This window comes from Lepidothrix coronata, unplaced genomic scaffold (genome assembly GCF_001604755.1).
Source record: "Lepidothrix coronata isolate B3197 unplaced genomic scaffold, Lepidothrix_coronata-1.0 Scaffold32, whole genome shotgun sequence".
In the NCBI taxonomy this organism is placed as follows: Eukaryota; Metazoa; Chordata; class Aves; order Passeriformes; family Pipridae; genus Lepidothrix; species Lepidothrix coronata.
The window spans coordinates 6,119,455-6,132,805 of record NW_016690212.1 but is presented as its reverse complement, the minus strand read 5'-3'; the positions used below and the strand labels follow the sequence as shown (position 1 = coordinate 6,132,805).

General features: G+C 45.0%; 1 protein-coding gene across 1 annotated transcript; it reads left to right on the top strand.

The window, feature by feature from the left end:
• The first annotated feature begins 145 nt into the window (after positions 1–145).
• PSMC2 (proteasome 26S subunit, ATPase 2) lies at positions 146–10,609 on the top strand. Its single transcript, XM_017811402.1, has 12 exons — positions 146–278; positions 2,473–2,510; positions 5,182–5,263; positions 6,230–6,329; positions 6,652–6,783; positions 7,403–7,475; positions 7,619–7,714; positions 7,973–8,137; positions 8,647–8,734; positions 9,403–9,605; positions 10,153–10,249; positions 10,341–10,609. The coding sequence occupies exons 1-12, from the start codon at positions 209–211 to the stop codon at positions 10,496–10,498; spliced, it is 1,302 nt and encodes a 433-aa protein (XP_017666891.1). The 5' UTR covers positions 146–208; the 3' UTR covers positions 10,499–10,609.
• Positions 10,610–13,351: the final 2,742 nt, after the last annotated feature.

Below are 13,351 nucleotides of genomic sequence, written 5' to 3'. Positions count from 1 at the left end.
CCCCGCGGCCCCGGACGGCTCCTGCGGGGGGGCGGTACCGCCGGCGCCGCCCGGGGCTGGCGGGGAAAGCTGTGGGCGGTGCGCGGAACCCCCCGGCGGCGGCCGCGGCGCCCGGGGGGGAAGGAGATGCCGGTGCGCGGGCCGCGGTGCACCCTGGTTTGCGCGCCGGGCGGAAGCGAGGCCGTGCTGCGTAAGGGCGGAGGGCGAGATGCCGGACTACCTGGGAGCCGACCAGAGGAAAACCAAGGAAGAGGAGAAGGAGGACAAGCCCATCCGGGGTGAGGCACGAAGAGGGGGAGACTCTCGGAGCGGCGGCCGGGTGGCGAGCGGGGGCGGCACGACCGTGCCGGGAACAGCTGCCGGAGTAGAGCCGGGAGCGGCGGGGCCGGGGGGCTGGATGGGAAAAGAGGGATTAGAAATGTCCCTGAGGCGGCTTCTGGCCTCGGCCGCCGCCCCCCGAGTGCCGAAATAAACACCGGTGTGAGGGCCCGGGTTTGGGAATTCCCAGGGAGAATAGAGAAGGACCGATCGGGGCGGGGAGAACAAATACCGTGTGGGCCTGGGTCGGGAAAGCTGCCGAGATCCTCAGGGGAGGAAGAGAGGATACCTTTTTATGTCTAGTTGTCTTGCAAGAGGCTCCTAAAATGCCTGATCTGTTCCTCGTGAGAAAAACAGGCTTTTTGTGGTTCAGTGATGAGTTAAAAGATCAATAAAATGTGATACAATAAAAAAAACTACAACTCCCTGAAAGAAGGTTATGCTGAGGTGGAGGCCAGTCTCTTCTACCTGTCTGTAGCGAGAGGACCAGAGGAAATGGCCTTGAGCTGAGACAGGGGAGATTCAGATCAGATATTGGAGAAAAAAATTGTCAATGTTGGGGTGGTCAGGCATTGGAATGGGCTGCCCAGGGAGGTGGTGGAGTCTCCATTTCCCTGGAGGGGTTCAAGAGGCATCTGGATCTGGCACTCGATGACAAGGTTTAGTGGCTACATTGGTACTTCTGGGTGGACAGTTGGACTCGATGATCTTAAAGTTTGCCACTTCCATTAGTAATTCAGGAGAGGGAGAGGTGGCAGATTTTTCCGAGCACACCTGCACAGTGTGAAAATTCCTGGTTGCTCCTTGTGCTTGAATTAAACGTGCCTTTTTATTTCAATTTAATGTGCGTTTTTATTTCACATTAGTAAATATTTAATGATGCATCTAGGAGCGCAAGCAGGGCAAAATGTAATCAGTGATGGACTTTGAACTGTTCCCACTCAAGAAAGACTTCTAAATTGCAGCATCACAGTGTTTAGTAGCTATAAAAAAAAAATCAATGGGGTAGTACAAATAATCAGGAAAGAAATAAGGATCAACATAAAAGGTCCTCTCAGAATATATATAATGCATACTGCACCCAGGTCATCAGTACTGTGTGGTTTGTGCTCCATCTGCCTTAAAAAGATACAGTGGAGTTAGAAAAGAGAGGATACTGAGAGCCAGGAATGGTGGATGGAAACAGCTTTTGGGGGAAGGGAGGGGGCGTGTTGAATGTGTGTTAAACTGCAAGTGATGTGAAAGGGAGCAGGGGGTGACAGTAACAGAGAGTTCTGGTTTTTTTATTTAATGGAGAAGGTTCCCTGGAGCCTCCCTGCAGGACTATGCAGAACTGAACACATGGAACAGCCAATGGTGCCTGTTCTTCTGAGGGAGTTCTGAGGCTCAGGTGAAAGTTTTAGATTCCAGGCTTTAGTCAAGTAAAAGGCAGCACAATGATGATTTAAATCAGGTGATTCCTTCCCATGTATCCTGCTGAAAGTTGCTGAAAGTTTGCAGGGATTCAAAAAACCAATGTAAATATTCACATTAGCAAAGTTGTTTAAGGATGGATAATAACAATGTGTGACCCAGGAGTGGGGTCTCACCATGTATTTGCCACATTTGTGAACCTTCCTGTTTGAGAAGGGATATTAGGCCAGACTGTTGGTCTTGTTTAATCTGACCCTTCCCATGTTTTCTGTTTTACAATAATAAAACTAGTAGTTTACAGTGATGTTTTGTTGCTGAGACCAGCTTAGATTTGCTGTTCCCTGCACACACTGAGCTTTTTGGAAGAGAGACTTCACTGGCAGAAAGTGGAGACAGTGTTCTGTTGATGCTTTCTTAGATATTTAGAAACAAAAAGTTAAAAAGATGAAGTTTTCATATCTTCCATCCCTCCTTTATACAGTCATAGGAAGCTGGAAGAAGCAGAACTTGCTTGCTGTGAGCTCTGGATGGTGCAGGTTTTGGGACTAAGGAGAGTAGCTGGAGAACCTGTTTTGTTTTTCTTGGCTGTCTGATGCTTCTTTGTTCCACTTTGGTTCAGTGAAAAAGTAGAAACTCAAAAGAATCCCTTTAAAATAAATGTGTTCATCTTTTAGAAGCAGAATTGATGCTGCTGGCTTTGTTTTTAAAACTGGAAGCTAAGTCTCTCCTGTCTTGTTTCAGCTCTGGATGAAGGGGACATTGCCTTGCTGAAAACATATGTAAGTATCCTACACTTATGAGAGTGCTGAAGACAAAAAGCAGTTCCTATTGGGAATAGAGTGCAGGAGTGGAGGAGTGTGTCATTAGGGAGTAGTTAGTAAACCTGCTTAGGCTCCTAATGCTTTTCTCTCCTGCCAAAATCTCTCCCTTTTCACCGTCCAGTGAGAAGGCCCCAACCCACAACCCTAAAAGTAATCCAGTGGGTTTGTTTGCTTGGAAGTAATTAAGGGTTTCTTTATTTTTGTTTTGTATCTCATGGCTGATCACCACAGGCATCCGACAGCCTGGGCTTTACCAGGGCTTTTTCACTCATCAGTTTTCTTGGTTTATAAAAACAATAACTTTCAGACCACTCCTGCCCTCAAATTGACTTTCTTTTAGCATCATGTTAAAAAGCTGTCAGAGAGGGATACATGGACCTTGTCCAAAGGAACATAGCATTGGGATGCATTTACCATGGACAATAAGGCTTAAAATACCAATCTCCCCTCTCTGCTGCTGTAGCAGTTTGAGCCACATTAGAAATCTAAAATCCAATTTTTAGGCTTCCCCCACCCCTTCTCAACAATTTATCCTAACACCAGAGAGAAACTTTCAGGCCAGAGGCTTCTGTAGGGGAAGGGGGAAGTATATACGTTTATTTACACAAATAAATTAATGGCCAGTCTTCGCGAGCGAAGATTTGGGAAAGGTCATTAACCCTTCGAGCCTGCGCAGTGGATTTTTTAGGTGAGACCCAGTGTGCGCTGAACTGAGCCCACCCTTTAATCCTGAGGTTCATCTGCCGGGGCCGAGTGAAACTCGGACAGTGGCAGTGAGGGTCTCAGAACGTAGGTTTGTTTAGAGTGACCTTCTTTTAGATGGATTGCCTTACAGGGCTAACGAGCTCCATCTGCCCAGGGGGCCGGGAATCAAACCCGGGTCGCAGCGGTGAGAGTCCTGCACCCTAACCACTAGACCACCAGAGGCCCCACACAAATAAATACTATACAAACTAAAGGCAACTATATATATATATATATTACATTACTATCAGTCAGTCCTTTCAAGCCCCTCCTTTAACTTTAGTCCAGGAGCAGCCTTTAAGGCTGATATGTAACACAGTCTTTTCCTGTGGGAGTGTTCTGGGCTCCTGAACACTCCCTCCTCACCAAGTTCCAGCAGTTGTTTGTTGTAGTCTCTCCTCCTCATGAAGTCCGAGAAGATAGCTTTGAGTCCTTGCTCTCCTGCTGCTGGTGATTCCTCCCTCTCGGTGTCCCACCTCGATTCGTAGGCTGCTGCAGTGTAGCTTAGTTTATCAAGCGTACACGTCCTGGAATCTTCATTCTTCCACATCAGTTCTCAGCTGCCCCCGGTCAGCTTCGGCAGGCAACTCTCGAGCTCTTGGCTCGTCTCCAATTTCGCCTGGGATTCTTCTCCCAAGCACCGAGCTGATTTATCAGCCCGTCCACTTGGCTCTGCTCAAGTGCTGAGCCTTAAAATCCACCCCCCACCAGCCTAAATGCAGTGGGGGGAAAAAGCCCCCTAGCCTTGGCCACGGGCAGCTCGGTTCAGTTATGCACTGTCCCAAGCATCCCGCAGCTGCAGGGGGGGGGAAAGAAGGCCTGGCCTCCTCCCTCTTACCTCAGGCGCTGTGAATCTCTTCCTTCACAGCACACACTCCAAATGCTGACTCTAACTCTAGCCAGAGGCTGAGCTGGGGGGTCGCAGGGCTCCCCTCTTCCCCCCCGGAGGGGAAGAGAGGGAGCCCAGCCACCCCCTGGCCTTGTCCACCTACACGCAGCAGACATCAACAGCAAAACAACCAAGACAGAACTGCCAACCGTTTCTGGTGCTGTGCTATATGATTTTGAGCAGAAGCGAACAACATGGACAGTGATTGGCTCTCCAGGGAACACTGCCCTGGCACCCAATCACCTCTGAGCCCCCCCAGCCTCTCAGGGGGGGCCAATTTCAAACTATGACAGCTGGGAAGTCTAGTTGGTCTGTGAAAGAACTCTTGAAAGATGAAACTTGCAGCTCAGGGCATGTCTGGATTTGAGTGTTTGGCAGAAGTGTGAATTTTGTTGACACTAAGATGCCTCTACAAAGCTCTGAAGTACATCTTGTGCCCGCTGTGGCTTCTCTTCTCATTACCAGTGGTGTGCAAAGGGATCTTGTACAGCAAATCCAGATCTGGATATGCCTGTGTTAGGCAGATCCAGATCAAAAAAAGCATTTTATCACAAGCAAGAATTGTGATTTGCCCCATGATCTTTCTGCTGTCTTCTGCAGATGATAGAAAGGTTGAGTAAGGCACTCAGAGATGGTCTTCAGATAGTGTATTCAGAATTCTGTCTATATGTGATTTTTAATAGGACTTTTTTAAACTTCTGAAGAAATAGTTTAAAAAAATAAGGCTGAACAAGTTTAAAAGAAAAACAGGTCCTTGAAGTTGACAAATGTGGAAAATTTCCACTTGCACAATTAGGCAATTGTCTGTAGCTGCACTTCACTTTTGCAAACAAAAATATTGTTACTGGAACTTGATTCTGTCTTTTTTGGCTGTGCTCAATAGTTGGCTGTTGCACCAGGACAGTCTGTTGAACATCTTGATGCTCAGCTGCTCTTGTGTTTTCCTAAACATGAGATAATTTGAGTTATGAGATCTACATGATATTCCTTTTCCAGGGCCAGAGCACGTACTCAAGGCAGATCAAGCAAGTAGAAGATGATATTCAACAACTACTTAAGAAGATCAATGAGCTCACTGGTATGTGCCTTTCTTGAGATGGCTTTCAACAGAAGAGCCACAGATACCAAAACAAGTGTTGTAAGAAGCTGATTTTAAACAACTTCTGCATTGGTTTATTGTTGTTATTTTTCTCAAGAGAATGCAGGGGTTTTTTTTGGTAACATGGGATTTTTGCTTAGTAAGTGATGGGTTTTCTGATTGGGCAGGGCTAATCAGTACATCTGATTTTGTAATTTTGTATTTTAACACATTTTTAATCAAAACTGTAATTTTTATGTATATAGCAGCGGCATGAAACAAATGCTCCTTTCTGACACTAGATAATGAAGTAGTGGTACTAGTCCTTGTGTAATGAAGAAATGTGTAGCAGAACAGTTAGAATTTCAAATCAGCTGGGTTAAAATCAGTAACAATGGCAATTAATTTGTTTCCTAATTTTTCTTTGTTTCACTGACGTATGTTTGTGGCCCTGTTGCTAATCCTGTAGTGGCCCTCAGTTTTGCCAGGAAGACCACAACTTTTCTTGTAGAATAACCTTGATTCTCTCAAATACATTGTGGAGATGGTACTTGTTATATCCATATTTTGGAAGATTTATGGAGGTTTTCATCTGTGGGAATCCTTTGGCTTCTGTATCTCACACTGAAGCTTTCCCTCAGTGAAAGCACATGCAGAGTTTCACTCCTTCTCTGGAAGGTAGACATCCACTGTCTGTGATATCTGTGTCAGGCTAAAATATTCCCACATTGCAAGGTTGTATGAGAGAGTGGCCAGGCTGGGATCTGCATGTTTAGCTGCAGTCACGTGACATCTTTCTTTAGGAAACTTGTTTTTTAGGAAGTCCATCAAAGACACATGTGTGAGTGTGTTTTGGAGGCCTCTCAAGAAGCTTCCTGCAGGCTTATCTCTAAGGTTTTGGTGTGGGAAGGATTGCTCATGTCCCATTTAGCTGCTTCTTCCTCAGCTTGTCTGTCCTGCACACAGGAATCAAGGAATCCGACACTGGCCTGGCTCCTCCTGCTCTTTGGGATCTGGCTGCAGATAAACAAACTCTCCAAAGTGAGCAACCATTACAAGTTGCAAGGTGAGTGTGCTCTTCCTCTTTCAGTGGAGCTCCATAGTGTTAAAAATGTGATTTATAGCTTATGTGTAGACTTCTTTAAAAAATCAGGTTCGCATGTTGTGCATATTGGAGGTGCTTTTTACCACTGAATCATAAAGGAACTGTGTTACGTACTTAATACTTGTACTTATTCCTGCAACTATTGTATGATGCTATAATAATGGAATTACAAGTGCAACAGCTATTTTGGTGTATTTGGGATATAGAGTCTCTTATCTTGATGCTTATGCAGGTAACAAGCCAAGTTGTGTGCCAGGAGGTGTAACTGTGTGTTCTGTATTAGGTGCACGAAGATAATCAATGCAGACTCCGAGGATCCCAAGTACATTATCAATGTCAAGCAGTTTGCCAAGTTCGTGGTGGATCTCAGTGACCAGGTGGCACCTACTGACATAGAAGAAGGCATGAGAGTTGGGTATGCAAAGTCTTTGTGTTCTTCCGAGTCTTCCTGGAGAGCAAAGCTTTCTCTGAGTTGTCTCATGTCTTAGTTTGACATGTCAACAGCCATCATTTTATTTCAGATTTTTGCTGTGGTTGAAATTACAACACTTGGAAGCTGGTTGCTCACCTGCATGCTCTGATGGAATCTTTTGATTTTGATGTTATTCTGACAAAAACCACATGTAATGGACTGAAACCTTTCAGTCTGGGCCCCAATAGCCCCAGTTGTCAGGGAGCCTGCCTAGCCCAAAGTCTGTTTCTTCTTTGGCACTTGCACAGTTATAGGGCAGCCAGGAAATGTTCACCGAAGAGATGAGACTTTGAGAATCAATATTTTGCCAGTTTGCTCTGTGGGATATTTTGAAAATTAGTTTTCAAAATACTTTGGAATTAATAGTTTTGGAAACCTTAAAATTTTCTGCAGAAAGAATTCCAGTTTCTAGCTCATCTGACTGTTAGCTTTCAGGGCTGGGCTGTCTTCATGCCAGAGAAAAGAACAGTTTAAGAATTCACCTTCTCATTTACAGAGTTGTTTCTACATTGCAGTTTAATTAACCGGTGTTAAAATAATGGTCCTTATGCTTTCTCACCAGGGTGGACAGAAACAAGTATCAAATCCATATCCCCTTGCCTCCAAAGATTGATCCCACAGTCACCATGATGCAAGTGAGAACTCCCTTTACTTACTTTGACATTGCTTTGTCTTGTAGCTGTGATTACTTTAGCTGGATTTTGTTCTGGGCTGTGAAAGCCTGGAGAGATTCACAGCACCAGGCTGGTAACTGCTCCCTCACCTCTTTGTTGTGCAGGTAGAAGAAAAGCCTGATGTCACTTACAGTGATGTTGGTGGTTGTAAAGAGCAGATTGAAAAGCTGAGAGAGGTGGTCGAAACCCCTCTGCTTCATGTGAGTAACCTCCATATTGAAACCTTTATTATTTTTGAAGTATTCTGGTCATCTGTCAGCATCTGGAAAAGCAAGAAAAGACAGTGTAGCTGAATGTAAACAGCAGAGTGAAAGGAAGTCTGGTTTTAACAAGTGAAATACAGCTTAGCCCACTTTATATTGCTCTTCATTGATGAGTTTCTTAATTTGTATTTACACTTTGCTGCACATAATCTTTAATTTGCACATAACCCTGCCTTCTGTCTTCCACCGTTACAGCCTGAAAGATTTGTGAACCTTGGGATTGAGCCTCCCAAAGGAGTGCTGTTGTTTGGGCCACCTGGCACAGGCAAAACCCTCTGTGCCCGTGCTGTTGCCAACAGGACTGACGCCTGCTTCATCAGGGTGATTGGGTCTGAGCTGGTGCAGAAGTATGTGGGAGAGGTAAGAGCAAATACTTGAGGGAATGTGGAGGGATTTGCACATTTCCCTTACGGGGACCAGACACTGCAGTGGCAATGAGGGATGGATGGACTTGGATGCTGCAGATACAGGTGGGGAAGGAGCTGTCAGACAAATCGCTGCAGGTCAGGCGATGGGGAAAGTACCTGAGGTTTGCTGTCACTGATGAAAGGGGTTTTGCAGTGCAGAGTTCAGTCTGTGGTTCAGGAGGGACTCTGGGATTAGGATTCTGTTCCCAACTCTGCCACTTATTTCTCACTTGGCCCTGAGGTAAATTACTTCATCTGTACTTCTAAGTTCAAGAGCAGTAATTTTTCTCTCCTTTATAAATTGCTTTAAGCATCCATTTTATGAATGTCCTATTATATATGTGAACAAATAAAAAGAGTTTTTTCATTGGAAACTTAGAAGTGTTTGGGAGCATGAAAAGTTCGATAGTTTTCCTTTAATGTGCCTCAAAACTCTAACAAAATCTTAATTTTTGCTTTCAGGGAGCTCGTATGGTTCGTGAACTCTTTGAAATGGCCAGAACTAAAAAAGCTTGTCTTATATTCTTTGATGAGATTGATGCCATTGGAGGTATGTTATTAGTGGCTATAGTTCTAATCCCATATGAGAGCTTCCAGATTTTCTTTCCATGTTATAGTTCTTTATCTGGAGTGCTGCATTTCAAGAAATGTGCTTGTAAACTCTGTGTTAGCAAAACTACTCCCAGCACACCCCATGTCTAGGAAGAAGTCAGGAAGTGGTTTATACAGCCCCAAGGAGAAGCCATTTTTGTACATTTGGAACACCCAGATTATTTGAACTTTAGTGAAGAATCTCTGTATTATGTTTGCAAACAAGTATTGTTAACTTAAACCCCCTTCAGCTTCTGGCCTACACACCAAATCTTTGTTACTGCCTGAACATTGAATTTTTTTCTCAAAGGAAGTGCTTAGGTCTTTTGAAGTAGAACAGTTTTTACACAGACAAGGGAGGATTTTGGTTGAGGGGAGGCAAAACAAACAAACTACATTTATAAATTCCGGCAGCTTGGCCAGTTGTTCCACGGGGAGGTACAGGCCCTTTGGTATGAAGGATGAAGATCCAACAGTTAGTTTATGTGACAGATAGCAGCACTAACTCTTGGTTTGAAATGTGTTGTTTCCAAATAACCCCCTCACACCTTTTTAACTCATCACAAGTACTTGGGTACCATCTAAAATCATTTCCCTCGCTGTGGAATTCCTGCATCTCCTCTCCAGGTGCTCGTTTCGACGACGGGGCTGGGGGTGACAATGAGGTGCAGCGCACGATGCTGGAGCTGATCAACCAGCTGGATGGGTTTGACCCACGGGGCAACATCAAGGTGCTGATGGCCACAAACAGACCCGACACTCTGGACCCGGCGCTGATGAGGCCCGGCAGGCTGGACAGGAAGATTGAGTTCAGCTTGCCTGACCTGGAGGTGAGAACGCTCTTCCACAGCCAAGTGTGTTCTGATGCCAGAGTGTTTCTTCAGTTGGGGCTTTATTGTCTGGAAGTTCATGAGAGTTAACAAAAGCAGGACTCTTAACTGATGTGAAACTATTTGGAAATTTGGGGGATTAAAGGTGTGCCAAAGGTTTTCCCACACTGCACAGATCCCACCCCTGGCTGAGAAGCCATGGTGAACAGCTGTAATCACTGCTCAACAGATGTTCCTGCCTCAACAGATAAAAAATCCTATAACTAGATCCATGATACAGTTCAGAAGTTGGAATGTTTTTTCTTTTGGCTCTTTTGAGAGAGATTACTTGAGGTACTTCCATGACTAAAGCTATTTTTAAAGCTATTTTCCTAAATTTGTATCATGGAAACTTAAACATTCCAGTTCAGACATGGGAAACTATAGTTGGGCAGCAAATACAGGATGTATTTTCTATGTGCCCATGCTGTGGATGTGGACAATTGCAGGCTGGAGTCATCATCTCTTTCATGCCATGAACACCTCTGTCCTCCACCCTTTTTTCCAGGGGCGAACTCACATCTTCAAGATCCACGCTCGTTCCATGAGTGTTGAGAGAGACATCAGGTTTGAGCTGTTGGCTCGACTGTGTCCCAACAGCACAGGTGAGCTGAATGTGTTCAGTTATTTAAACAATTCTGTGTGTGCTCTGTCTCCACTGTCAGTGTTGAATTGGTTTATCCCTTTCTTCCCAAGGCGCCGAGATCCGCAGTGTCTGCACGGAGGCAGGAATGTTTGCCATCCGAGCACGCCGGAAGATTGCAACGGAGAAGGATTTCTTGGAAGCAGTGAACAAAGTCATTAAATCCTATGCGAAATTCAGTGCTACCCCCCGCTACATGACCTACAACTAATGCAGGGAATGTTTTTCATGTTCCTCTTAAACCTTCTGCAGAACACAAATACAAGTGTAGTAATTAATGTTTTGTTCTTGGAAGCCAGAAATAAATAGAGTATTCCAAAGAGCAGGTGTGTGTTCATTGCGAGTGTGTTCTACACCAGTGGAGTATTGCTGCTGCAGGGAAAAAAATTCCAAAGGGATTCTGGTAACACAACCTAAAGGAGTGAGATAATTTTAAATCAGATACCTAGGCAGTGTTAGACATCCCAAGTTTGGATTTCTGGTCACCATCTACAACCCAAAATTTGTAATCTGAGCCACAGACGTGTGAAGGACCCTTAAGTTTCTGGGTGTACTGAGAAATGTTTGTGTGATGCTCAGCACTGAGGTGTAGGTGCATCCCAAGAAAACTCGGGAGCTGCCACTGGAAGGCATGTGTGATGGTCTGAGTCATTGTCCAGCTTAGGGAGAACACAAAAGGACATTTTTTCTCTCCCCGAGTGAATGCTCTGGTACCATCACAGCTTGGTTGTTTTTCCTCCAGTGGTTTTCTTCATCCCTTTTGATGAGATTCTTTGTTTCTTACAAAACAGTAAGAGAGCCAAGGAGGAAGAGGTTAAGTGTAATTTCTTAGTGCTAAGGGAAGAAAGATTGCTTTTCCCTGATCCTGCTCTAAAACACTTTGACATCAGTCCACTAGTGTGCACTTTGATGCGTTGTATGACTTGTCTGAGATGCCTCTACACACAGAGGATGACCATGACAGACACCCAGTGCTCCATAGTTGGGCAGTGGCTGATAGTTGTTGGCAACAGGCCTTAAAAGGTTGATTGTCACTCATCTGACATGTTCCTGTAGAGCTGGGTGTGCCTTCATCTTCCTATTTTCAAGTGTTGCATTGAAGTGGTTATCTGGAAGGGGGAAGAGCTTGAAGAAATAACTGAGGAGAAAAATGTTTTTGGGAACTGCTTTGTCTTGGAAGTGAGAGTTTTATTTGGTGTCATTTTGATAAAACTGACATCAATTTAACAAGCTTAAATTGTGAAGCCACTTTTATTTTCTTTGAAGAGGAAGTGTGTGCAATAGGGAGAGAGTGTACACAGCACATGCACTGGGTTAGGATTTTGGCTGGTGTCAGTATCTTGAAAAAGCAAACTCAGGCAATTCTGAGTTTTTGCCCATGCCTGCTGAAGAGCTCATCTCAATAATGGTTATGTGTCCTTTTGGGAAGAATATGTTGGGGAGAGATGCTAGTTTATTGGTGGGACACAATGTTTTTCATTTTAAGCCCAAGAGGAAGGTGGTTGAGAGAGCAGCACTGACAGTATCTCTATTTACCAGGAACAGCACTCGAAGTCAAGTGTACCTTCTACTCAAGAAGGATAAGTGAAGTATGTAAAGAGAGTTTCGATCTTACAGGTATCCTAATTTATATCATCAGTACTCTTGCAAAAAAGGAGGGGGAGAGGAATATTACCCTGATTGTTAAGAGGCATCGAACCAGACTTGGGCTATGAAGTGACTTCTGCTGTGGTGGGGCTTCAGCAGCCAAGGGGTGGAGGCACTATCCTGTCCATAGAGACAAACTGGAGAGGGGAAGGAGGTGAGCACTGTTACAGGTTTAAAGGACATGGGTTTGTTTAATCTAGCACTGACAAGCCTAAAGCGGGATTTAAACTTAGATAGCAGTCTGTTAATCAGTGCAGGAAAGGGGAAGTTAGTTCCCTTTCCAAGAGCTAGCTCAGGCTGGCAGCAGGAAGCAGTGCTTCAGCTGGTGGCAGCAAAGCACAGGAAGAGACTAAGCAAAAGCTGCCAGGTTTTGTTTTACTGGGTCAGTTACCAGCACTGCTGGTGGGCTGCAGGAGCACTAGTTCACATGGGCTGGGATCTGGGACTTGCTTGGGCAAAGGTGCTCAGTCCAGCATTCCAGCAGCTCCCTGGGAACCGCAGCTGTTGCTACCAGGATGGGAGACACAGCATTAGTTGTATCCCACAGAGGCCGGGCAAGGAGAGGGTTTCATGGGGTGAATGAGCCAGGAGGGTGAGGAGCAGGAACCGGCACAGCAGGGAAGACCTGCCTGGAGGTGGCAACTCCTCCTGGCCCGCCCCTTGGCAACAGACACTTGTATCCAGGGGCCTCAGCTTGTCCCTCATACAGAGTCTCACCAAGACAAAGTGGAAAATTTTGACAAGTGACATCACTTTATTTTGGAAGTTGATAGGATTTCAATGTGAACTGAAGAGACTACGGAGTTAAAAACTGAAGCTGCGACAAGCTGAAAGTAGAAAAATATACTGTATGTAGATACAAAGGCTTGTTGAACTGGTTAACATTATAAAATGTACCAAAAGTTGTTTAAATAAGCACACACAATGTGTTAACATGCATGCACTTCATCCTCTGAACTCCAGCTAAGCAGCAATTTCTGATGCAGAAAGCTTCCTATCCCAATTGGCAGGGGAGTCTGAGGAAATAAAAAAATCTTCCCTGACTTCCCTGATTCTTGGGAAACTTGGTTTACCTGAAGCAAGCCCTAATCACAACAGAGCCTGAAGCAAAATGAAAGTGTTACATTCTGTGATCAGAAGTGAGGAAGGTGTCTGAATTCCCTTATGTACAGGGCCTGTGATTTGAGGGTGCCAAATGAAATGTCACTGGTGTCCCACTTCCCCTGAGCTGTCGAAATAAGCTGCAGAGAAACAGATTCCTACCTCTGCTGAGCTTCACAGTGACTGTTGGGAGGGAAACACGTTGAAGATTTCTTTCTTTTGCATGTTTTCCGTTTTCATGGTTTTCATCTCACACCTGAAGTGAGGCAGTACCACAGCAGCCAGGCTGACAGAAAAAAACTCCCACACTATTGTT